Source organism: Strix aluco, chromosome 13 (genome assembly GCF_031877795.1).
Source record: "Strix aluco isolate bStrAlu1 chromosome 13, bStrAlu1.hap1, whole genome shotgun sequence".
NCBI classification, from domain to species: domain Eukaryota; kingdom Metazoa; phylum Chordata; class Aves; order Strigiformes; family Strigidae; genus Strix; species Strix aluco.
In genome coordinates, this window is record NC_133943.1 from 58,045 (window position 1) to 83,615 (window position 25,571).

Consider the following 25,571-nt stretch of genomic DNA (forward strand, 5'->3'; position numbering starts at 1 on the left):
CCTCCCTCCCCCCCCCCGCACTTCCTGCGCCGCTTCGGGGCTTCACCTGCGGGGAGGGCGAGGGGTTTCCCTGGCCGGGGCGACGCCTGCTCTTCCCCTGGGAACAGCCTTGACACCGGCCTGTCCTCCCAGGTAGAGCAGGAGCAAACTTTTTCACCGTCAGAAATCCTGTCTGCTTCAGACCAACAGCAAACAAAAAGACCTTGCAGAAAACGTACAGTCAATGCTTTTTCAACCCTGAAATTGTCTTTCATTGGACGGGATGAAGGCCATGAGAAGAGTGGGAGCAAAAGACCCCCTGCGTTTTGTTTCGTTTATGTTATAAACGGGGATGGCAAATGCGAAGCATAAGTTGCTGCAATTTAGACCAAATGCTAAAGCTTAAATTATGAGCACTGTCTAGGAAGTTACACCAAAGGGTATCAGCATGGAAGTGGCCCTAGTAGGCATATGTCAACAGCTTTTAGAAATTTTTATTATTTTTTTTCCAAACCAGAGGCTCCATGGTACCGGGGAGCTTCCTGCAATGAGATGCAATTCAGACAAGTGACTCTCCCAGCTGGACAGGAAGGGTCGCTTGCCGGCTGTTACAGGCAAGCTACAGTGCTCAGGTCCTGAGCCCTTCCCTCCGAACACTGCTGGCTCGTGCTACGCAGCTGTACTGCTTTTTGAGTCAGGGGTAATGTGGGGCCAACGGTAACTCTACGCACCTGGCTCAGTGCCCCTGAACATCCCTGCGGGGGGGACGCTGGTACCTGTGGGCTGCCTGTGACCAGTGACCACAGCTGTGGGAGGCCAGAATTCTTCCATCTAAAGGGACACTGCAGCACCCTCAAGACAAGGCCTAAGGAGGTGAACAGGGAGGAGGGGAGAGGGTTAGGGTGGATTTCTACAGGCCTCCACAAGTTGAAAGGCTCTACCATCCCAAAGTGGAGAAAGCACAGGGCAAGTAGGACCAGCATTTCTTTGAGCTAGACACGCCTTGCAGAACCCATCATCTCCCTTGCACCGCTGCCTTGGCACCCACAGGCCAGTCCTGTGCGCGAAGGTGGCTAGCCAGATGTCAGAGACGTGCCCTGCTGGCTTTCATTCTTGTATAGCCCTGCAACGCTGCCTGACTTGGCCCACTTTGCACACAATACACCAAAGAGCACCTATCTCCTTCTTTGGGCGTGGCAATTACCGTCATGGCTCATTTCTGTGCAAACTGCTCTGGAGAACCTGGGGCACCCTCAGGCTCATCAGGCATTGCCTGAGAGCCCACTTGGTCAGTTTTTAGCACAATCCCAATTCCAGAAGGCTAGACCAGGAGTTAGCAGAGACTAGCTTGAAAAGACAGCAACATCTACAGCTTCCTGAGGCAGGGAAGTGCAGAAGGGGGGGTGCTGATCTCTTCTCCCAGGTATCCAGTGACAGGACAGGACACATGGGAATGGTTCAAAGTTGCATCAGGGGATGGTCAGTTCATCCTGCTAAGGACAGTCATCCCCACCTCGCTGAGGACAGTCCTGCCTGAGGGACGACAGACTGGGATTTACCAACTGCTCAGCTGCCAGAATTGCTGCCATTTGTCAGGGGTGGGCTGCATCCCCAAGAAGGACTAGCCCAAGGGCTTCAGCATGTTGCCTTTCCTAGCCTGTGGGGTCAATTTTGACGAGCAGTAGAGCATGCTGCATCCAACAGAGACTATTTGCCAGTTGATGCTCTGCCAGGTGCATTCATCAAGGCATACATCTGCATCCCAGCTCCTCATAACCCTGAGTGTAAGTGACTTGTAGAGAGCCCACCTGAAAGGCCTGGCACCAGAACCCTCCTCTGCACCTGCACCACTAGTTCTCATGGATGCAAACTCCTCTGAGTTTGCTCTACAGAGTTCACATACCCCCTGAATTGTATTTCAAACCACCACGTAAGGAAGTGCTTTCCTCCTACAAATGCTGAAACATCCGTGCTAAAGGCTACCAGCCCCACACGCTTCAATGCCCTACGTTGTCAAGGAGGAACTTATGACAGCCTTTAGATGAGCAGGGCTACCTTCCATCAACCAGCCGTTTGGACCGAGCTTATTGCATATCCAGACTAGAAACTGCTCTATTATCTTGCCATCCAGCAAGATTTCTGACTACCTGTGAACACACAGTTGAGATTCTCATTTTCAAACCTAATTTTCAGCACTAGGAGAATTGGTTTTCTTCCTAACATTAGCTCACATGCTTCTGGAGAAGCCAGAAAACACGAATCATAGCTACTTCAAAAGAGCAGGTGATACACCTAATGTAAGGACTTGTGCGCTCCGTCCATGCCTTTGCGAGCACCTGGACTTAAGAGTGATTGGTCTCCCCTCCTTTCTTTAAGAGAGTATCTCTCCAAAAGACAAGCAGCACTTGTTACTTCCCAGCCACTCAAGGAGTCAGGGATGCTGCAGCACAATCTTCCAATGTAGCAACTGAAAGGAAAATGTGGAAGTCGGCACAAATTGATATTTTATTTATTTTTTTCCGAAGGGTATTGTACACCAAATATCCCATTGGCAGGAAAGCGCATTCGATGTGTTTAGAAGCCAAACAGTCACTTTCATTTTAACAAACACAATTACAAAGTAAAAATAAACCACAAAATAATGAACCGCATGTTCATAACATACAAAAATTGCTGCCTACTCAGTAGGTAACTACAACATTCCAACTCCCGAATATATATATATATAAATTTACATTTTTGTAACAAAAATAGACTTTGAGAGGTGCGGGGGTGTGGGTTTTTTTTGCTTACATTCCATCCCCCAGGGCTTTCTCGTGCTCCCCTCCCCACCCATTGCCTGCTTTCCCTTACATTCTTTGAGTAACATCCCTTTCACTTTAAGGCAAGATGCAAAGCATCCATTCACACAAATGCATGACGTCAGCAAGGCTTCACAAAAAGGCACCAAGACTTGTAACTTTAAAAACAAAACTTCTGCCACACGTGAGTGTCTCATCAGGTGATATTTACATAGCATCATTCTAACATGCTCAAATACAGTAAGTGCTGTTCCCAAAGAAGTTTGAAACTCATTACAGCATTACCACGGAAATAGAAGTAACATTTACAAAATATGGCCCTGCAAACTCCAAATAATACAATATGGATATGCAAAGATTTTTCACATCAATAGTACCTAAAGGAAAGCAAAACCATGGCACATGTACAATTTACATTAGCTACATACTTAATCAAAAGTCCTTTCTTCCTAATAAAAGACTATTGTTTACGGGGAAAATTATACTGAACTTATATCCACAGTCCATGCAAATTAAGTCATTCAACGGAGGTGGAAAACTTAAACGGCAGTTGTTTCAGGCAGCTGAAGTTTAAAGAAAAGTTAAATAGCCTTGCAACGTATGGTGTTGGGGGAGTAATTGGAGACTCCGTGTCTGATAATACCAATGGAAAAGGTGAATTCTCCTGTTCCAGAAGGTAATCTCAGCAAATCTCAATTGTCCTTGGAGAAAAGGCTGACGTCATGTCTGAAAGTGCTGAGGTCACCTGTGAGCTGAAATTGTTGGTGACCCCTGGAGATGAGAAGGAGGTGGCCACTTGGGTCTGAAAAGTGGCAGTGCCAGAGGGATAAGTGGTTGCTATAGAAGGGGATGGGAATGTGGTGTGCGCAGGGGAGGGGTAGGAAGAGGGAGCAGGGGAGGAATACACTGTGCGCACTGGCGAGGGGTAGGTGGTGGCAATGGAGGAAGGGTAGGATGTAGTCACAGAGGACGAGTAGGCAGGAACTGGGGAAGCAGTTGAGACTGGAGCTGCCTTTTCCACCTTCTTGTCCTTCTGCCTAAGGTGGATTTTTGTGTGTCTCTTCCTCTCATCACTTCTGGCAAACTTTCTGCCACAAATATCACAGGCAAATGGCTTCTCTCCTGTGTGTGTGCGGATGTGCGTAGTCAAGTGGTCGCTCCTGCTGAAGTTCCGCATGCAAATGCGGCACTGGAAAGGTTTCTGTCCCGTGTGGATGCGGATATGCCGCGTTAGCTCATCGGACCGCGAAAACCTCCGGTCACACGACTCCACTGGGCAGGCGTAGGGTCGCTCATGAGGAGGAGTCTTGCTGGGACGATTTGGGTATTTCCTCATCCTGCTGGGCTTGATCAGCTGGGACTGATAATTAGTGTTGAGGGTCTTCAACTCTTGGGAGCCAGTCTGAGTAGCAAATGCCTTAATAGTGGACAGCGGCGTGAGGGAAGGCTGCTGTGCTCTCGTCTCAAGGGTTGGGAAGGGCTTCTGCTCAGCTGGAACAAGACTGAGCTCACCCTGCTGCTGAGGGAACAGGTAATCCGGGATCATTGGCACCTGAAAGTTGGTTTTAGCAGTTGGATAAGCTGGAGGTGGATATTGGATGGGGGCTCCAGAGGGGTTGGGAAAGGACTGGGTCTGCGGTTCGGGGAAAATGTCAGAGCTGGAATTGGGAAAAGTTGGTGCAGCCGAATAGATTGGACTGTTCTCGCTGGCTTGGACAGAACAGCTCAGAGGGGGGCTCTGCGAGGAGGAGGATGGTGATGATGAAGAAGGTGTAGAGGTGGGAGGTGCATTAGCCATGCCAACCAGCCCACTGACGAGGCTGAAGAGGGGCTCTGGCCATAAGGTGTTGCTACTGTTGGGGGCCGGCTCTAGGGAGAAGCGCCCGGTGTAGGTTATGGGTGGCAGCCGCGTCGTTTGGTTGGGGTAGCTGGTCTCTGGCAGGGCTTTCTCGTTGTTCAGGGACATCTCGGGAAAAGTGTCTGAGAAGAGAAGAATAGCGATTACTTCCAGCAGCCACTGCAGCTGCTGCCCGTGCTTCGCGAGCCATCCCCACGCAGCGCAGCCCCAGATCCTTGCTTCTGGTTAATTAATAATTGAGCGTAACATCTTGCAGCGCCGCTGGCAGGTCTCCAGCAGCAGCGAGCCCGGAGCCGCTGACGCACACAGGAGAATCCCCCCGCGCAGCCGCCGGGACGGGAGCGCCGCGGCGGCGCGGAGCCCCTGCAGGACCGGCACCGGGACCGGGACCCCCCGCCCGCCCAGGCCAGGCCAGCGCGCTTACCTGCAGCGAGGTGCTCGAAGTGCTGCTCCCCGGGCTCCCCGGCGGCGCCGAAGCCCGCGCTCTCGGGCGCCCCGGGGGGGGCAAGGAACTGCGGGCCCCCGCCGCTGAGCAGCATCATCTCCTCCAGTTTGGGGTAGTGAGTGTCCATGGCGGGGGGCGAGTGCGGGAAGGCGCCGAAGGGGTCGGCGATCTGCAGCGGGGGCAGGAGCTGCATCTCCGCTTTGGCCGCGGCCATGAGGGCGCCGGGCTCGGGCTCCGGGGATGGTGGCGCGGCCGCCGCGGGCCCGGCGGACGGGCCGGCTGCGGCGAGGCGACCGTCGCCTGCTGCGTGCCCCGCGCCGCGGCCGCCCCGACGCTGGCCGCTGGAACCGCCCGGCTCCCCACCCGCCCGCCCGCCCGCCCGCGGCGCCCGGCTCTGCCCGCTGGACGCGCTCGGCTCCCCCCGCCCCGCAAGCCGCCTCTATATATCGGGTCCCACCGGCCGCGGCCCGCCCCGGCCCTGACGTACATGGCCATATATGGGAAGCAGGAAGCCCTTATATGGCCGCGGGCCGGAGGACCCCGCCTGGCGTCAGCGCCTGGCACCGGGGAAAGCCGGGCCGCGGGGGCCTCGCCCGCCCCGCGCCGGGAGCCCCGCGCCCGCTGCCGGCCCGTCCCCCGCCACGGGCAGCGCCGCCACAGCGCCGCCGGCCGCGGGGCGCCCGGCCCCCGCCCGGCCCGGCCCGGCCGCCGGAAGCCCCCGCCGCGCTTCCATATTAGGAAACACCCGTATAAGTCCCGGTTCCGGCGGAGGCTTCCCGCTCCTTATATGGCGGTTCCGGCAGCGGGCGGGGCTGCGCGGGGAGCCCGAGCGCCAGGTTGCGGCCGGGCCGCGCGCCCGCCCCCGGGCCGCGGGAGCGCGCGGGGCTCTCGGGGAGCGCGCGGCAGAGCCCCCGCTCAGCCCCGCCCCCCCCCCCCGGCCCGGCTCGCGCTGCTCGCGGGGGCGGGGGGGGCCGCGGGAGCGACCAGCGGCGCCGCGCGCTCGGCAGCCCCGATGCGGAGGCGCTTGGCAGGCGCTGGCGGCGCGCGCCGGGCGGGGGCTGCCCGCTCCGGGAAAGGGGAATCTCCGGGACTCCGGCGGCCGCCGGGAGCGCCCCGCTCCGCTCGCTGCCGCCGAGCAGCGCTGCCCGTGGCGCCAGGCCGGGGCGGACCCCGCGCGCCGTCCTGGCGCAGCGGCGGGGGGGGGGAGGGAGGCTGGTAGGAGCAGATCCCCGGGCACCGTGCAGCCGGCCCTGGCGCGAGGGAACGCGACAGCGCTCGGGGCCCCGCTCTCGCGCCCTTGGGGTTGTCCCGGGACGCGGCCGCAGCTCTGGCCTGGCCTGGCTCGGCCTGGCCTCCCCGGCTCCGTACGGAGCTGAGGGCAGCGCGCGGGGCCACGGGAATTGCGCTTCCCGGGCCGGGGGGGAGCCTCCGGCGCTATAAATAGGCGCTCGACGCGGCCGCCGCCCCGCCCCGCGGCCCCGCTGCCGGCGCGGGGCTCCCCTGACGCCGCGCCAGGCGGCACCGGCGACGCAGTGCGGACGCAGTGCGCGTGCGCGGCCGCCGCAAGGGTTTCCCCGCCGCGCGCGGGGCCCCCTGGGCGGTGCCGGGAGCACCGGCCGCGCCCGCGCGGGGGGGCTCCGGCGGCCCCGATCCGGCCGCGCCCGCAGCTGCGCGGCCGCCCCTGCTCGGCTGCGGCGGGGAGGCAGCCGGGCCCCGCCCCGCCGCGGCTCCGCGCGCTGCCTCCGCCGCGGAGACGACCGGGGGGCGCGGGCGTGCTCGGTGTCCTGGCCGGCCCCGCATCGCTGCCCGCAGGCCCCGCGGCTGGCCGGCCCTGCCCCGCGGAAGTCCTGGCGCAGGGATGCGCTGCAGCTCGAGGCCGGGCGGTGCCCGTGGCGGCGGGACGAGGGTTCTGCCGCCCTCGGGGTGTCGGTTCGGGTTGCGGGCACGGCAGGGCCCGGCCTGCCCGCTGGCGCAGTTCCACACGGTTTAGGCCCGCTCGAGGCACTGCTGGCGCTGCGGTGCTGCGTGTCGGGCCGCGCCGTGCCAGCCCCAGTGTGCGGTGCCGCCCGCACCAGTGCTTTTCCACCCGAAACTCCGTTACGGGCCGCAGCCGCACGGTACCGCCAGGAAAAGACGCAGAATTCCCCGGCTGATGTGCAGCCTGGGTTCCTCACGGGCAGCTCACACGCACCCGCTCTCTGGAGAGAAATCGTTGTGGTTTTCACATGCCGGTGCACTAGGGCAAAGCTCTGGTTTGAAAATGCGATTCGGCGCTTTTCCTTTTTTAACAGATTCAAATATCTGCTGCAGGTCTTGAGAAGTCCCGGACGCAATAGTTAGAGCTGGGCTCTGGTTTCCACCAGCATGTCACAGTTTGAAGCCCTGTTAGAAAGGGCAGAGTAGCAGAACTTGATTTTTTCTCTAAACACTGTAGTTTATTTTGGCTCCTGAGCATCTCCCTAACACGGCAGAAACCATTGCATTGTCCTCCCCCCTTTTTCCCCTTCTCTTTCAAGACCAGAAGGAACTTTATGTCAACCGGTGTCTGCTTCCCAGGGAATCTCACTCATCCACCCTGTATGTTAGGCCCAATACTCCTTTTTAACTGCAGTACGTAAGTCAGAAAAGCTTTTTTTTGTTTTTTTAAATCTGAAATCACAAAGAAAGAGATGGAAAATCTATTGCTTGCTTTCTTTTCAGTTAGCTTAATTTTTAGCAATGTAATTCTAATTTAACAATTCATATGAGAGAAAGCAAAAGCCCTAATTCAGAGCTGCAGACAGAGCAGGTAACCCGCTGGAGCTGCCCTGTTTTGCCCCACATCCTCCCCGTCCTGGGGAGGCTGCCTGGCCTCAGTGACGTACGGGCAAGGCAGCCGATGCTTTACAGCCTGGACCCTGAGCTCGGGAATTGCCTGGTGTCATTCACACACTGGGACAGACAATGTCTGCTAGTTTTCCAAACTCGTGTTCCGTTTTCTTTTTCTGAATACAACATTAGGTCTCTAGGAACTACATTAAAAGAATTAGACTTTTACTACTGAAAACCAAAAGCTGTTTAGTTCATCGAAGCCAGACATTTGTTAGACTGAGGGATGTTGTGGTCAGACTGGAAGTTGTGAATGAAAACTTTTGTAGTAAGTGGAGCCTCTAGCTATTAGAATAAGATAATATCTGTGGTTTGTTTTCTAAGTGGCCTAATTTGACTGGCCAAAGAATCCGCTAATATAGATCAGTATTTTAAAAATAATATCTTTCCAAAATGGCAGTTTTTAAATAAATTTATAACAGTTCCCTTAATGCTCCTAGTGAAGGCACAAAAGTGTAAGACTTTGCCACTGGATCAGTCACAATCCTTTCTGAAAGTTTAATAATTTTGGTAGTGATTGTCTAATGAATAAGCATGTGTGATAGTCTGGGTTTCCTTCAAAGTCCATCATCATCAAATGTACTTGTTGCCTCTCAATACATTTCAGTGAGAGGAATGCTCTTCCAAGGACACAGAATGAGGAATGCTGTGGGGTGAGGGAAAGAGAAGTGAGACTGGGGTATTAGCTCCGTGAATGAAGTGCCCATCTCAAGTCACTGGAAAATGCCAGTGTCTGCTGCAAGTTGACAGAACACTACAAACAATCCACACTAGTAGATTTCTCCTTTTTTTTTGTTTTTAATTTGATGTTGTAATACTAGTGTTCTTTTCTATTTTCCAATTCAGATAATTTTTTTCAGCATCATTTCTGCACTTAAACAAGAAATTATTAATACTATAGTTACATGAATACTGCTGTGGCAGTGCCATCAGTGAATTTGACAGATTAAAATTCCCAAATTAATAACAAAATTTATCAAGAGGCTCCATTTTTTTGCTTTAGAATGTATCATATCAGCATATGCATTAGCCACTTGTTTTAAGATTCTTGCATGCAAGTTGTGTGTGACAGTTGGCTTAAAAATACCTGGTCATAATAGCTGTCCTAATAGTCTAGAAAGCACATCGTGCTTTGAGAAACAACTTCAACCTGCTTCTTTGTAAATTCACAGCAACTGTATTCATTGGGCTTTCATGCTTTTTCTGCACTATATTAACGATTTATTAGCTGCAGCTAGTGATGGACCCATACCCCGCTTAGGGTGTCCTATGCATTGGTGTATTTAAACGTGTCTTCCTAAGTCACTTGCTAGCCACTGTTTGTCTAGTTATAATTTTTTTCTTCCAAAAGAAATGTGGTGGAAGGCTTTTAATTTTTTTTTTTTTTACTTCTTTTCTCTTTTTATAGTTATTCTTAATAGTGATTTCATTTAATTTCTTAAGTGGGATGAACTTTTAACCACAGTACTCCTTTTATATCATTGATTCCTTTTTGCTATCTGGTAACCATTTTTGAAATAATTTTTCATTTTCATTCAATTTTCTTTGTCTAAACTTCGCCTTCCCCTTAAATTTTACAAACTATTTTCTTCAGTAGCAGGAAACGATTCCTATTTTTTGACGTTCCAGTCATATTGCTGAATACATCTGATTTCTGCTTGCTCATACCGACTGTGATCAGGACATGATCCCTAAGTAACCATGGAAGTCCAGCTTCTGCAGGTGAATTACTTGTCTCCCATTGGCACAACAAGGCCCTTCACCTTTGAAGTACATTTATCTTCAAAACAAACAAACTAAAGCCAGTTGCACCTTTAAGTTTTAGTATTTTTAACTACTGGCAGCATGTGTCCTCCTGAATTGGGCTCAGGGATAATACCAGATGTGGACTTAATGGAGAGACCAAATGAGCTGTGACCTTTCTGTCTACCAGCGGTACCTCAAGCAAAATGTCCACTGCAATATGATGTGTAGCACCTCTGTGACTGCACCGCCCCAGGTTCAGATCAGAGCTGTACCTGTCCACAATTACACAAATTTCCATTCGCTACAGGTATGAGATTGAAGAACAGTTTATTCCTTTTTGTTTGTTTGACATAGTCGCCTGTAGTAGACCTTGCATACCATTGTTAACTTGCCCTGGTCTTCACTGTGTACCACACTAATCCAACAGGCATTCAAGATCATTCACATCAGTTACCAGTCATGCTACAGCAAGTAACCAGTAGCACTTATTTTCTTTGGTAGGCTGAACACTTTGGGATCCAGCTCTTGTATCTACGTTGCTCTTCCTGAACGAGTGGTACTTGTGAGTTTAGCATTCTTAAGATACAGGAAGACTATTTCCATTAAAAGTGGTATACAGAACTGAAATTGGGAAGAAAATTACAGTTCAGTAGATAGCTGTGCTTAGTCACTTCTATTATTATGGAATTTCAGGTTCATCTGGTGCCTGACTGACGGGAAAAAAGAAAAAACCCACCTTGTTTATTTATTCTACTAGAAGGTGAACAGAAAGGGTGGTGGGGGGGTGTCACGTGATCTGAGTTTATCCGGCTGAAAATTAGACATCCTGAGTAAGTCAGTATTTGAGGTTCTCACTCTTGTCAATGGAGGGAGGCAGGACCTGCAGAACCCGGTTCATCCTCTCTGTCACATTAATGTACCTGCCCTGAACGAACTGGATCCCTCTATGTAGATGTGTGTCTCAGATGAGTACAGAAAGATTCTGCATAATTTTTTCTGCATCCATGTGTAATCTTTTTGATGGTTAAAAACTAGCTGAGACGAATATTGGGTTTCGTTTTGCTTGCTTTCTTAGTAGAAACTGATACAAACTATTTTATATTCATCTCCAGTGTAACTTTCAATGTTTAATTTTTGCAACCGTTTTTTCATTCAAACTGATTTGTTGTGTTGTTGTGCTAGTAAAAACATCATGGTGCCTTTACAAAATATGTTTCCACACAATTACAGCTTTGTCTCTCACTTATTCTTCATAACTGCTGCTTTCATGACTGCAACCTACTTCCAGGTCTTGCCAGCCTGTACTGTGACTAAATGTGAAGTGGTCACTCTTACTGTTGGCACTGGATATAAGAGTTCATCTCTGAATGCAAGAAAAGTTAGCCAACTTTCCTATCTTTGTAACTTGTTTAGTTTTCTAATATAAATTTTGGTTTAATTAGATGCACTTTTCACTTTATCCACAAACATAGTTTCCTAGTGTCTGGAATGTCCATTGACTTTTGGCAAAATTTAGTCATTTTCTTTCAGAGATGTTGGTTTTGGCTGGATATGTAAGAATAAGAGCAGCAATCTTCATTTCTCTAGTGTCTTGCTAGTGATTCAAATATGCATGTGTTCCATTGTCTTTATCCCAAACCTCCAATTACCTCATTCCATTCCCTCCTCTACTTCCCCTGGGGACTGTTTTTAATATTCCAGACTGTAAAACAAGTTTACATAGATAGCCCTTTAAAAGGTTTTATTATTCTCTAATTTTATCATTATTTATTGTGTTGTATTATTCTATAAGCCTGAAGAGTTAGAAACAAGAGGGGGTATTCCAGCTTTTTAAAGAAATGCTGTAGAGTTGTTTCTTCCCTCTCATGCCCCCAGAAGCAAACCATTTTGATTTAAAAAGCTGTGACATTTTTATCTATTGTACTGTAGGACATTCTAGATATTTTAAACTTATTTATCATTAATCTTGCTTTCTGTACAGTAGCATTCATTACAATAAAAGACTATCACTTTTAGATGGGGCACAGAGAGAACAGTTACAAATGCACTCATAATTTAGAATTGAAAAATACTTAAATTTAAGCAGTCCTATGAGGAGTGTGAAGCAGATTTTTTATCAGCACTTTTTGAATGCATGGCTTTGCTCTAATGCCTGGGAATGATGTCCCCGTGTTTGCTGCAAAATTCTTAATCTGTTCCAGCCCGTGACTCCATTCTGTAAGGAGGCCTGAAATGCGTTACACACATAACGGTATTGTCGAACCACGAGAGGGAACTCTTCCCTGTGATTACTTCAGGAGCTGGGCGGCGTCTACAAAAATGAAATAGGGCATGGGTTGTGTAAGAGTCAGGCTGCTTGTTTGATTTTTTTTCTTGATCTCAGACATTATAGATGAGCAGAAAGGTGACATCACCAATTTTCCTCAGAAATCTAAGGCAGCTGAGGGTTTTCCCCTCAGGCTTTCATGCTCCGATTTAAACAAAGCCTTTAAAAATTCATTTGGGATGCATGACTTAATAGACTTCAAAAGCCTGTAAAGGTTGTGTCATTGCAAAAAAGAGTTGCTCTACACTACTTGAAGTATTCAAACATTTCCCCCGGTTCCTACGAGAACCTCTGCTCTGGTGAACTCCCAGCCTCAGTTTAGATAATTTGGCTGCGGTTCCTAGGAGACAATGCTTACCTTGGTTCGTTGTTGGCCCTGCGACAAAGGGTATAAGGTCTCCTATGGAGAAGTAAGACGATTCACCATATAGAAGGCTGTCGTCTATTGTCTCTGCAGAATTATCATATGAGAAATATTAGAAAGGTAGAGGTAGATAGTGGAAGAAAGTTTAAACATTTTTTCCTAAGCAACTTATTTAAAAAATGCCACGAGGCATTTTGCTCAGTCAGGTGATTTATTCAGCCTCACAATTTGCTGCTTTGACAGGTCAGCACTGCATTATTACAGTAAATTGCACTTTTTATTTGTAAACTGAAATATTTTTCAACTTGGGAATCTCACTTTTAAGTTAATTTACTTAAATCAGACTAATTTCCAAATCCATAAAATATTAGTTTATGAAAAATCTTATTTATCAGTGGTCATGGTGGAGGAACTTAAAGCTTTTACACTTAAACAAGTAGAACTTGTATTATTATTCGGATAAATGAAACACAACTATATGAGCTTTTATGAAACCGCAGGCACAAAAAACTTACTTTTTCTCAAGATGTTTTAAGTTGCTGAAAATCTAGGATATTTTCTCTGCAGACCTCTTAGTAGTATCATTAATACAATGCCACAGTGGTCACTAGGCACTGCTAGTGATTTCTTAGATGTATGCTTCTCAGAGCAGAAACCATCTTCCAGCCACTGAAAACCACTTTGTGGTTGTGTAGTTGCTGTTACTGTTATACTGATGAATGACAACAAAATTAAGTGTTGGGTAGTAACAGTTTGTGATAAACATGTAGGGTAGGAATCTGATCATCCTAAGAATCACCTTTATCATTTCTCTCTCAACCAGGTTCCTTCACATTAATAGTTCCATTCAGTAGCTGAATATCTTGTTTTAAGATCTACAGAGTGGCTTTTGTGTTCGATGGCTTCTAGGTACCAGTCTAGCACATAAATGAAATAACGAGGATGATTTTTACAATTCCTTTTTCCAGTCAGCTTTTGGGGCAAGTGCGGTAGACCACAGCAGAATGTTTGAAGTGAATAATAAGTATTTTGCATTTGCAACTTTGACTCACAATGTCTGTAGTTCTTTGCTCCCCCCGCGCCACACCCCCCCCCCCCCCCCCCCACCTTTGAGATACCTAGCCAAGGCAACTTAAAGGTCCTTTTCAGGAGTTATTTGTAAAAGGCATTGCTTTCATCTGACTTAACATGAAGCTAACAAGCTCAATAAAGACTGGAAATGACTAAAAGCAAGCAGTAAACTCAGGCCACCCTCCAAAAAGAGCTACAGTCAAACAGCTTTACAGATCTCTTTAGTAGGTAGATGGGAAAAGTGGTGGTCCTTCATATTAAGACTGTAATCAAAACATAATAGTCTAAACACCTATTAAAAATGGCTTGGCATGAACAAAATAGGCAAAATATTTCACAGAATGATTAGACAAGAAAACATGGCCTTACTTATTCATAAATTCAGCTGTTAGCAGCAAAGATGAAAGTGTAATTATTTTGCCAGCTGGTTAGGACTGAACTTTTAGCAACTTGATGAATAGCTGAGCAAGAACCAGTTTGATGTGCTGCGAGGTACAGGCTCCCCCCACTGCCAGTGGGCTGAACTTGACCCCCAGTGACCCCTACCTGTCAGTGTGAGCAAGGCCCTGATGAACAGTTCGGATTATATGCCTAGACTGTATCTGTGCAAAGGTAGATGAGTTTAATCCTATCCTAGCTACATTGTTACATAAGCAAGCGCTGTTATAAGCCTACCTAATTAAATGTTCTTTTCAAAAATCCTGCCTTGTGTTGCCACACTTGGAAAGTGGGATCCCAATACAGCAGAACCCTTGGATGTGTGTGATTTTAGGTATAAGATTAGTCAATGCTGGGGTTTTTTTCATTCTGACATCTTCAGGGCATGGGCTAATAATGTGTCAATTCACATGCTCAAACTGAAGTATGTACTTGAGTGCTTTTCCAAATTACAGCCTGCATGAGGCAAGTTTGCAGCATTTATTTTTAAATAACATAACAGAAAGGCAAAGGGGAGTTGCATGAGGACAATTACTGTGTGTCATGCAAATATTGAAGTACTGTCAATCAGTCAACACACAAAGCTGTGAAACAGAAGACCTCACTACTTACATTTCTTAAGAGGGACTTAACTAACATAAGACCCTACTTTACGTAGTGGTTTTAACTAAATGCTGCTGTGGACTGTTTCTCTTTTGCACTAAGGCGAGTGTCTCTGGGAAATGGCAGCACATGGCCAATAAAAATTCATAGCCTGAAGTGAAAGGGACAACCAAAGAAAAGCATGCCTAATCTTGTTCTTCCATGGACTTCAGTACTCCAGCTGGCAAATCTAGAGATTTGACAAGGCAGTTTAAAATTACATTTCCTACTTTCTGTAGCACAAACAGTGCTATGAGTTGTGTTTATTTACAAGATAACAGAAGAACACAGAGGCTAACCAGCCTGACAGCAGAAGGTTTGGGAGTTAGACAGCAAAACACTAGGAATTAATCATGGAAATACCTATGAGCTCTTAACTATAATGCTTTGCTGCTTAACCTGGAATATCTATGCAGAATTCTCTCGCTCTTGTGATGATGGTTCACTAACAGAACAAAAACAATCCTCCGCTGTGTACTCAGGCTGTTATAGCAAGGATGGTGGCTTATTGTTCTGATGATTTGTCTTACGATTCTCAAACCCCATGGGGTTTGTTGGTTTTTTTTTCCACTCTCACTGCAGTGCTGGATAGGAAGTAGCTTGAAAAAATGATTGTGTTACTACAGCAATCTATCTCATATTCTCTCCAGCCTGTAACAAGATTCAGGAGGTGGGAGTTTCTTCTTGGGTGACATTGACTGATAACCAAATCATACTACTGAAGGGAGATTCTGCCTCCTCCTGCAGAACGGATTAATCGGCTTCCACTTCACAACAGCAATGCCTCCCCCGCCACAGACACAATAGCCTCCCACATGCACCTGTGTTTGAAAATGGTCTCCTGCTTATACTTGCACATAGGTACCTTTTCCATTAGTCAGCTTCCTATCTCATGCTAGCACATGCTCAAGTGTTGTAGGTGTAATCATGCCGACACATACATACCCCACAGCATATCGTTATATATATATATATTTCAATTGACTAAATATAGCCAAAGCACATGAAAAATTCAAAGTCAGATCTCGAACCTACTTGGTGTGTGGTGACAAAGGACAGCAGAAAACTGCAGGACACCATGCCTTGCATGACCACAATAGCCACAGTCACTCTGGCAAATAAAGTAGGCCAAGGTCCCTCTTCTCCAGCGAGTGGCATGACACTTGGCATGTGTCCATGCTCCTTCCACTTCCAGCCTCTCTTCTCCCTCTAAAGGAAAACAAGGATTTGTCCAGACTGTTAGAACAGTCCCTGGGCTGCTTGACTCACCTGAACTGGGCATGGGCTCTGAGGAGCAAGCTAACAGCTCTGAGGTGTGGACAGCTGTGGAGCTGTGCCAAGTGCATGACCCAGCTAATAATTGTCTTAACCATACTGGAGTACTATGTCTTTTTTGTAATATCTAAAAAGTGAAGAAGCGGAATATTTTTTTACTCCATTTAAAGTTCCTGGATGCATTTCCTAAGAGATTAAGTCTCTCACTTAGAGAACAGTCGCTTTCAATTACTAAAGATAGCTGCTTTTTTTTTTTTTTTTCCCTCTTTCCAAAACAAATACGGTTTTTATTTTGCTGGAGCTGGCCAGGATGTATAAATACCATTTTAAAGAAGTCAGTATGAGAGATTAATGGAAGTTTAAATTAAGATCAATAAGAATACACATTTTATGGATTTCTTGAGTAGGAAGAACAGGTTATTTAAGAGTATATTGTTCAGAAATATTCCCAGTTGTCCTGCCTTTCTTCATGGATGTTATCAGTGTTCATCCTGTATTTGATGAACTGGTATATGGAGTAAATAAGGTGGTGAGTTTTCCCAAATTTCTATTCTACTACAGAATATTCTATTCCTTTAAAAATACAGTGCTAGATAGTACTTTGAATCAAAGGGATTTTAAAATGCACATAATTGCCAAATAGCTTTCTTCCTCTCACTTATCTTACATGTTTTTAATGAGAGTCCATGACCTATCACCATGTCTGACACTTAATTTCTGAGTAAGAACTATAATTTGACTTTTCTATATAATATTTTTAATTGGCAAATGTAACACTTTTTTTTTCCCGGTTTGCTTTCATGAGTGCTAACGTACACATTGCTCCAGTTACCTGAGTGAACAACAGCTGTGTTGAAACCACCTACAGCCCTGCACTAGAATAGGTAGGGACTCTGCTCTTACTGCATCCGTGGTTATAAATCTGTCCTTTCAGAGGCCTTGCTGTCATACTCAATGATTGTCAGAAGCTGAACAGGCCACAGCATTTTTCCTCCGCTAGTTTTAATATACTTTGTTTTATTCCTAATTGTAGCTTAAAACCGTGCAAATCCCTTGCATTTCTTGTATGCAATTTTCTAGATAAGGGGATAGCATTTTTTTTTCTTCACCTGTTCCTCAAATGTCCATTTGCCTCTTTTCCTTGAAAAATACAGAATAGAGACCATGGGGGGTGGGGGGGGGGGAGAGAGAGAGAGAGAGAGAGAGACCCCTCCTTAGGAAGCAAGCTGGAGGGAAACTAAGCTTGCATTTCCTGTGAGTGTCAGTGCTGCTTCTGGCTCAGTATCCATGGAAACCTGATTTCCCATCCTGCTACAGGAATTAATTGAAGATTCCCAACCCACTTTCTCAGGGAATCACTATGATATTAATTCACATGAGGCTATCAGGCTCACTTTCTTATCTCTGATACTCTTTTCATTACTTTTTATCAGAACTAAAGGTTGAATTAACTTTCACCAATTTAACAAAAAAAGGCCATCTAAATCTTTACCTCCACAAAACTAGGGCACAGCACATAGATGGTACATCTTGGAAAACAGTGATTTCAAATGGAGCACAGTTGGGGAGTGCTCTCTGCAAATCGCCTTTCCCGCATCATATACGCAGCTCTATTGTTCACCTCTGCCACTGGCTGGATTATCCTGAGGGGAAAAGTCACTGTCCACCCTTCAGTATCAGAAGATACCTTCCCTCTTCCACAGTTCAGTCCTAGGATATAACATGCAAAGCTTCAAAGAGAATATGCCAAAAGTGACTTTTGCTAGGGAATATTGCTTCCAGACATCTCTTTGAAGGCTTTTCATTCATTACATGGCAAGTTCCCATGGGGTCTGCTCCTGGATCACCCATCTCTGGATTTTTGAACTTTCTTTCTGCTTGCTTTTATTTCCTGCTTAATTCCTAGTCGCTGTCCCTATTCCCTTTTTTTCTCCCAGACCTCCAAATCATCTTACCTACTCTGTGTCTTTTCTGCTTGGACATTGATTTGCTCTGTTTTCATCTTTCTGATACCTTGTATCTAGCAGCTGGTCCTTTTGTAACCATGACAACTACATCATGATGTCAGCAAAGGATCTCACTACTATCTGAGAAACTGGATCTCATTAAATGCCAGGGATGCTGCTTGAGCTGACGTTTTGTGTTCCGTACCCAGGGGAAGAGTTTTGTTTGGAGTTTTATATTTTGTCTGTGAGCAAGGAAAGGCCAATTTCTTCTGTGAGCCAGTAACCTTTAGCCAATTGCCCTTCTCCATCTCCAGTCTGCGTCATTGACATATAGTCCCTCCCACACATGTGGACCATTGAAGGAGCATTATGGCAGGAAAGATGGCAGAGTTGTTGTCATAGACTGGTTGTACAGTCCTTGTGTTAGATCCAAGAAATTATGCTGTGTTGCTCTGTTACATCTTGAATGCTGACAGTTTATAAGAAGAAATTGATTGGTCTCAAGCCGTAATCCCAGGTGCTGCAAAAGCTGCACATACAGAATAGTTTTGCATTCACAGACAAAGTTAAGCAGCACTGTTTTCTCTGACTGGTAAACGCAGGCAGGGGAAAAGTGAACGTAACTTTTGAACTGACTTAGTGGCAACTCAAGACACGTTAGACAAAGAAGGATGAAGAAATACCAGTGAAAGACTGTACTGGAGTACAAGGACACTCATATTCTTAAGGGAAACAATTTTCCCTCCTAGCAGCATTTACAAATCACATGTTGTGTAATACTGTCACTCACCACCAAGACTGAGAACCCCATCTGTGATTAACCGCTCCTCAGTCTCAGGCTGCAGCGTCCCAGCATCAGACTCTTCAGGTAGCTAGGGATTCAAGTGCTGTCGGAGATAAGAGCTAGCCAAATGCAGACTTCCAGGGAGAACAGAAATTAGTAGGCAAGTACCTACTTCCCACCCATAGCAAAACCAGACCTTCTTTACATCCCTCTTCTCCCACTGTAAAAACACCAACTCACCTGTACTTGCTTCCTCTTTCTCCTCACATCAATAAAGACCATCAGGTGCTGTGAATATGAAGTCCTGGGCTAAAATAACACCTCAATGAAAACACCAGCTTTATGTTCAGCTGCAGTAAGAATACCAGTTGTTTAAGAAAGTGCTGACAGAAACCATAATGAAAATAATACAAATTCAACCTCTTCTTTCTTCACTCAGCTCAGGCTACTTCTTCAAAAAGAACCTTAAAAAAAAGGTGAGGCAAGCAAATACAATTTGATGTGAGCTTAGAACGAAAGGGCCAACACGACAAAGCAATGAGGCAGCAAGTCTAGAACAAATAAGCAAAAGTGCTTTTCTGTAGTGATACACAATGGAATTCAATGCTGGATGATGCTGTACAGGCCATAAGTATGAACAATTACAACATGGACTACATAAACTGATGAAGGATAGATCTATTGGTGGCTGTTAAACATACTGTCGAGAAGCAGCCTCTGGCTCAGGAATCACCTAGTGGTATATTAGACAGTGGGGGCAGGAGAAAGAAAAGTCACTCTGTAATTGCTTTGTTTGTTACATATTATCAGCACCCACTATTGGAAACTCACAGCCAAGAATTAGATGGGTTAAGGAGACCTGATCTGTCAGTTTTTCCAAAGGCAAAGCTCAATAAAGTACAGAAAAATTTGCAAAAAATTCTTGCTTTTACAAAAAGAACAATTAGGATGCAGCACAACTATAAAAAAAAGAAAAAGGGCTCAATATATAATCTCTCAGAATATATGAGTGGGACCACCCCAAAACAAAAAGGAAGTATATTTTTGCACAGCACCTAACCAATGGAACTGTCGTGAAATACCACGGACACACATTCAGCGGATGCAGAAAACTTTGAGCCCTACAATGTGTTTCATCCTGGATTTATTTTAAAGAGAGACTCTTGCCTATCTCACCATCACTGCTCTGTCATAGCATAATCCAATAAATCTTGTCAATTAGCAAACATAAACACCATTAACAAGGTCAAGACATTTAACATTCCTCACAATCATGTACTTCTGAATCACTCAGTACCATCAGAGATCTGAACCTGGGTTGGCTAGACCATATCTGAGGTAATTCAGCAGTTCTGTCCTGAGTTGTTGTGGGAAGGGTTTAAAGTTTGCCATAGGAACAACAGGAAATGGAGACTCTGTGTATTTCAGATCAAAGGGTAATTTAATCATTTTTATATGAGGGCCTTAAGAAGCAGCAAAAGACAATCCTGTTCCATTATGACAGAAATTTCAAACCAATATCTTTGAATCTGAAATGCTAATGAGAAACTTATTGCTACTACACACTAGACACAGCATTCTGTTTGTCTTGTTTCCCACAAGCAGTTACAGTTCTTATACTTAAATTAGGTATTGCCAAACCCCCTCATTTCTACATTCATTTGCTTTTCTTTGCTGTACTTAACAAAATTTAGTGTTTCTCACAAAGGTATGCACTAGTTCAAGTTCAGGTGCTATTCAGGTGCTCTGTTCACCTGTATTTATCTAGTAGGTCAGATAATGTTATCAGCAAAGTTCCTTCTGGCCTTCAGATCTTTTATAAACAATCTTCATGCTTCAACCTGCCGCCTCCTGTTTTGCCTCTTCAAGCTTTCATGTTTTGCTTCTCTACAACTTTAGCAGCTTCCACCACTAGCCAGACACATAGGTCAATAATTTGCTTTTGCTGGGACATGTTTTGGTGTAGCAAGGTGCAACGCAGTTCTACCAAAGCTATTTCAGATTTTTCTCTGCATCACTGCAGACAACTTCCCCCCCGCGCCCCCCCCCCCCCCCCCCCCCCGTGGTTCTCTCTCTATTTGCAACGTTGTCAGTGAAATGGCATTTGCTACACCAAAGGGAGAAACATCTGAAAAGGGACAGAAGAACCAATGATTCCTGAGCCACTAATCTAGCAGATAAAACCTAAGTCTCAATGTTACTAATTCTCATTTTTTTTCCTCGCTTTAGCAAATGAAATGTTATTTTGGCAGGCATTTCTTAGTCTCATATTCATCCTCCTTTTCTGAAGAATAAAACATCTACTCTTTTCAGTATTTTGCATGGGCTTCAAAAAGAATCTTTGGGAGCTACAGTGGAGAAAGAACCCAAGATCATTCAGAATCGCCCAAAAGCATCAAGAAGAGTGCTACCAATTTTCTTCTGCTTGTAAACATGTTTTCTCCACTACACGACTCCACAAAACTCACTGAAGTGAGAAAACTCACATTTTTCCAGTCTATGAAGCACAGTATCTCTGTTTCTGCTTTCAGGGCTTTCCTGAAGGGCAGCTTAATCAGAGTTTAATGCGTGGAAGAGGGGGAAGGAGGGGAGAAGTTTTGCATGGGGTATTAATTTTTGGGAATAGAAGTTTCTGCTAATGCAGGGAATGGTGTAGCCCTTTAGAGAAGGAAATCCAGAACAGGTCAGGCTCTGGTTTCTTGTAATAGTTTTGTTAGGGATAATACAATAGGAGTAATCCAATTAAGCTTGTCAAGTTTGCAGTAGGTCCTCAGATTTCCTTTATCAATAAGGCTAAGGTATGATGAGTGTTTCAGAATAGATGTAGTAGTATTTTCCTTCTTTCATTAGACTGAAAAGTTTACTCCAATCCATTCTTTTACAGAATGAACTGTGATCATAAAAAAAAAAAAAAAATTAGCTGAAAATCAGCAGCTTCCATTTCAGTTTTCTTGTTGAGAAAAATATTTAAACTACAGGGTTTAGAGAAGATAGAAGTGCATCGATACTCAGCAACTAAAACTTTGGAAATGCAGCACATGACTCCTCCCCTACTCCAGGGAAGCAGTCAGGCCTCTGCCTTGCCCTTTTAAGTTCTTTCTATACTGCTGTTATTTTTAGTTTGGCAAAATTTAGCCTAGTGAAGATTAAGCTGGTCTGTATGAAAGAGAATAATGTAGTACAAGAATACAATTAACAAAAACAATGCCATGAATTCATGGGCAACAGAAATGTTTTCCTGTCTTTCAGAAAGATTTAAAAATACCCTTAGGAATGGTTGCATATAATTAATTATATGTGATCATACATTTAATCATATGTGACACTTAATTGGCATTTATTTTCCAGTTTTTCTTGCACATCTTTAAAATATACCTGTCTTTGCATATTTGCACTTGGCAATGTAAATGCTTGGTCAGGTAGCTCTGACTGACTTCTCAGATCCAAAACACAGGTAACTACTTCCAAGCACAGCCGCTTTGAGTTACATTTGAACCTGCAGCAGTCCTAAATATTATTGCTAGTTTCTAGAGGCAATCAGTCCCTTCTGATTCTAGCACATTCTAAATTCTCCAGATATCTTACTTTATAAAATAATTAACTTACTAAATATGCCCAAAGCTGTTTCTTGCTAATCAGATATGCTTCCCTTTACATTCAGTATCATTGAATGAAATTAATTCTAAGGGATTAACATATAAGTTTTCTTGTCTCTTCAGAGAGCAACACGGGACTCTCGGAGAGCACATGACTTTTAAATTCATCTGTTAACTGCTTTGGGTAACCTTCAGAGAAGAACAGATGAAACATCTGTCTTCAATATCTAATAATGTGGCTATTGTTGCCTACTGCTAAGTTTTTAAGATGTATAGAAAGACTTCATGTCTATGCTTCTCAGTAGCGTAGAGGATTTATTTTATTACCCAGTGCTTTATTAGATTAATATGATCTTGCAGTTAAAAAACGGACATATTCTCTGCTTCATATTACACACACAAATCACAGTATAGACAAATGGATTGATTATATTCGCCCTGGGAGTTCCCAATCAATTTTGTCATCGACACACACTCAAAACACCAAATCAACAGATGTATTTTCTTAGTAGAGATTATTTTTTAAATTTATTTATTTTCAAAGAGCTAGAGCCTACACTTAGTGTCACTGTAAAAAGGAAATTAAATTTGAACACTTTTATGCTTCAAGAAAAATTAAATAAATTACAAGACCTAATTACTAACAAAGAAGGGCCATTTTCTCAGCATGCAGGAAAAGAGATGGGGAAAAAATAAATTCTTCTTTCTCTTACCTTTGGCTCTTGTTCAAGCTTGCATTTGACATCAGAGTTTGTCTGTCTTCTAGTAGGCCATACATAAATAAAAACAGAGCAGCTTTGCACTTTTTTCAAGTCCTACATGGCAAGTTACCTGGAAAAAAGGTAACTAGAAGGTCTCTTCTATTAATGTACATTCTTCCTTTGAATCAGCTTCAGTTTCTTCCACAAGTTCTTCCAATTAAAGAACAAAGCCCAAACCAGACAATCCAGAGATCCAGACATCAAAGCAACAATGAAATTGTAGCTATGCAGCTTGGAAAGCAAGCAGAAAGAGTTTAGGTTTTGACTGAAGTTAGGTTTCTCTATTTGTAGATAGTGCCCAGGCAATTCTGTCCTTGTTCGCTGAAAGGAAGATTCAAGGCACTTTGCCATTATGGAATAATCTGCTATAGAAGTCGTCTCTCCCACGCTTTTGGTTAGCAAGTTGGTATCAACTGAGGCAAGAATGGTTCATAACGTATTACACTGTAGCTGTATCTACACCATATCAACACATCTCGAATACTTGCCCTGAGATTTCCCACTCACGTCAGTTAACACTGTGCTATTCCTGTTTCCTGGCTGGCCGTGGGATAGAAAACATGACTCTGCTCTCTGCAATAGTCTTCAGGCAACAGTCATTCTGCTGTTATTGGTGGTGATCTCACTTACTGCACTTGCTCTTGTTTGATCCTTTTGACACGGTCCCACACAACATCCTTCTCTCTAAATTGGAGAGGGATGGGTTTGATGGATGGACTATTCAATGGATAAGGAACTGGCTGGACGGCCACATTCAAAGAGTTATGGTCGATGGCTCGATGCCCAAATAGTGGTGTCCCTCGGGGTCCATACTGGGACTGGTACTCTTCAGTATCTTTATTAATAACAAAGACAGTGGAATTGAGTGCACCATCACTAAGCTGAGTTGTGTCTAGCAGTTGATTCACTAGAGGGAAGGGACCCCATCTAGCCGGGCCTTGACAGGCCTAAGGATTGGGCCCACGTGAACCTCATGAGGTTCAACAAGGCCAAGTGCAAGGTCCCGCACCTGGGCTGGGACAATCCCCAGTACCAATACAGACTGGGGGATGAATGGACTGAGAGCAGCCCTGCAGAAAAGGACTTGGGGATGCTGGCGGATGAAAAATTGGACATGAGCCGGGAACGTGCGCTTGCAGCCCAGAAAGCCGTATCCTATCCTGGGCTGCACAAAAAGAAGAGTGGCCAGAAGGTCGAGGGAGGGGATTCTCCCCCTCTACTCTACCCCACCTGGAGTCCTGCGTCCAGCTCTGGGGTGCCCAGAACAAAACAGACACGGACCCGTTTGAGCGGGTCCAGAGGAGGCCACGAAAACCATGAGAGGGCTGGCACACCCCTCCTGTGAAGAGAGACTGAGACAGTTGGCGTGGCTCAGCCTGGAGGAGAGAAGGCTGCGGAGACCTTATTGTGGCCTTTCAATATATAAAGGGGGATCATGAAACAGAGAGAGGCTTTTTACCAGGGCCTGTAGTGACAGGACAAGGGGCAGTGGGTTTGAACTGCAAGAGGGTAGTTTAGGCTGGACATAAGGAAGAAATTTTCTATGATGGAAGCGGTGAGGCCCTGGCACAGGTTGCCCAGAGAAGCTGTGGCTGCCCCCTCCCTCGAAGGGTTCAAGGCCAGGTTGGACAGGGCTTTGGGCAACCTGGGCTAATGGAAGGTGTCCCTGCCCGGGGCAGGGGGGTGGCACTAGATGGGCTTTAAAGGTCCCTTCCCAGCTAAATTCTTCTGTGATAAGTGCTTTGGGGCAAATGCTGGGTTATGTATTTGCAGAGTACAAATACACAGTTATGCATCTGTAGAATACTAAACGCACACTAGGCCTGGTCTAGGGCCTGGTCTGAGTAATGCTGCTTCCAGAATTCTTGCAATTTTTTGCAGGTGGGTGGGAGAAGGAGGGAAGAGCAGTAGTAGTTGCTTCCTGGGACTTTTTTGCTTTATCATTTACCGTATTATTTTAACTTTGAATTATCATGTATACTATAAAACAAATCAAATATTTTAATTGAAATCTGATAAACCCCTTAATTTTAGATAGGTTACAGCAATAATGCCACAAGCTAGCAATTATAATGTTAAAAACTCCCATGTATTAGAGGAAAACCTTAGGTTGTTGCAATGAAAGGAGCTAAATTAACTTTTTCTTATTCCCAGAGTAAGCCCAGGGAATTAATTTTCATATTATATATGAGTTTAACAATACCTCCTCTTGTACTTTAAGTAGTAGAACAGGAGGAAATACAATGTGGTTGTATTGCATTCACTGTTAACCTTCCTGGTTGCATTTCCTGACTTTTATTTTTAGATATTCCACTTCAATGGTACATGAACAGGAGTTTTTTGCATTGCATTCAATAATATTTTAAGTACTTTGAAAAACAAATGTTACAGACATTTTAGCTAGCTAATCTCCTGCCCTATGTCTCTGCAGGTTACTCTTCCTGAAAGTATATTATTGACCTTTTGTTTATTTCTCAGGGTTCCTCTGTGGCAAAAATTCCAAAAGAAAATACAAGTCTTGCTTCAAAGTAAATTTGAAGTCAAAAATTACTTTAGAGTATTAAAACATAAACCAGTGCTTAACTATACAGGAAGTTAAAAATAACCATTTCCCGATAGGAAAAGTCTTATAGTAGTTAGGATAGCGGTAGACTTATGGCTTTTACTAATT

The 25,571-nt window shown here is 45.3% G+C and overlaps 1 protein-coding gene across 1 annotated transcript; it reads right to left on the minus strand.

Annotated features, from left to right (window-relative positions):
- Window positions 1–2,466: 2,466 nt before the first annotated feature.
- On the minus strand, window positions 2,467–5,462 carry EGR1 (early growth response 1). Its single transcript, XM_074838628.1, has 2 exons — window positions 5,063–5,462; window positions 2,467–4,760 (listed from the first exon to the last, which is right to left on the minus strand). The coding sequence occupies exons 1-2, from the start codon at window positions 5,295–5,297 to the stop codon at window positions 3,463–3,465; spliced, it is 1,533 nt and encodes a 510-aa protein (XP_074694729.1). The 5' UTR covers window positions 5,298–5,462; the 3' UTR covers window positions 2,467–3,462.
- Between the last annotated feature and the right edge of the window lie 20,109 nt (window positions 5,463–25,571).

Bases quoted from the DNA above. Each gene is read 5' to 3' on its own strand.
- EGR1 (XM_074838628.1), bottom strand. From the start codon at position 5,297: ATGGCCGCGGCCAAAGCGGAGATGCAGCTCCTGCCCCCGCTGCAGATC. The intron at 4,761-5,062 runs GTAAGCGCGCTG...TTCTCTTCTCAG, and splicing joins CTTCGAGCACCTCGCTGCAG to ACACTTTTCCCGAGATGTCC.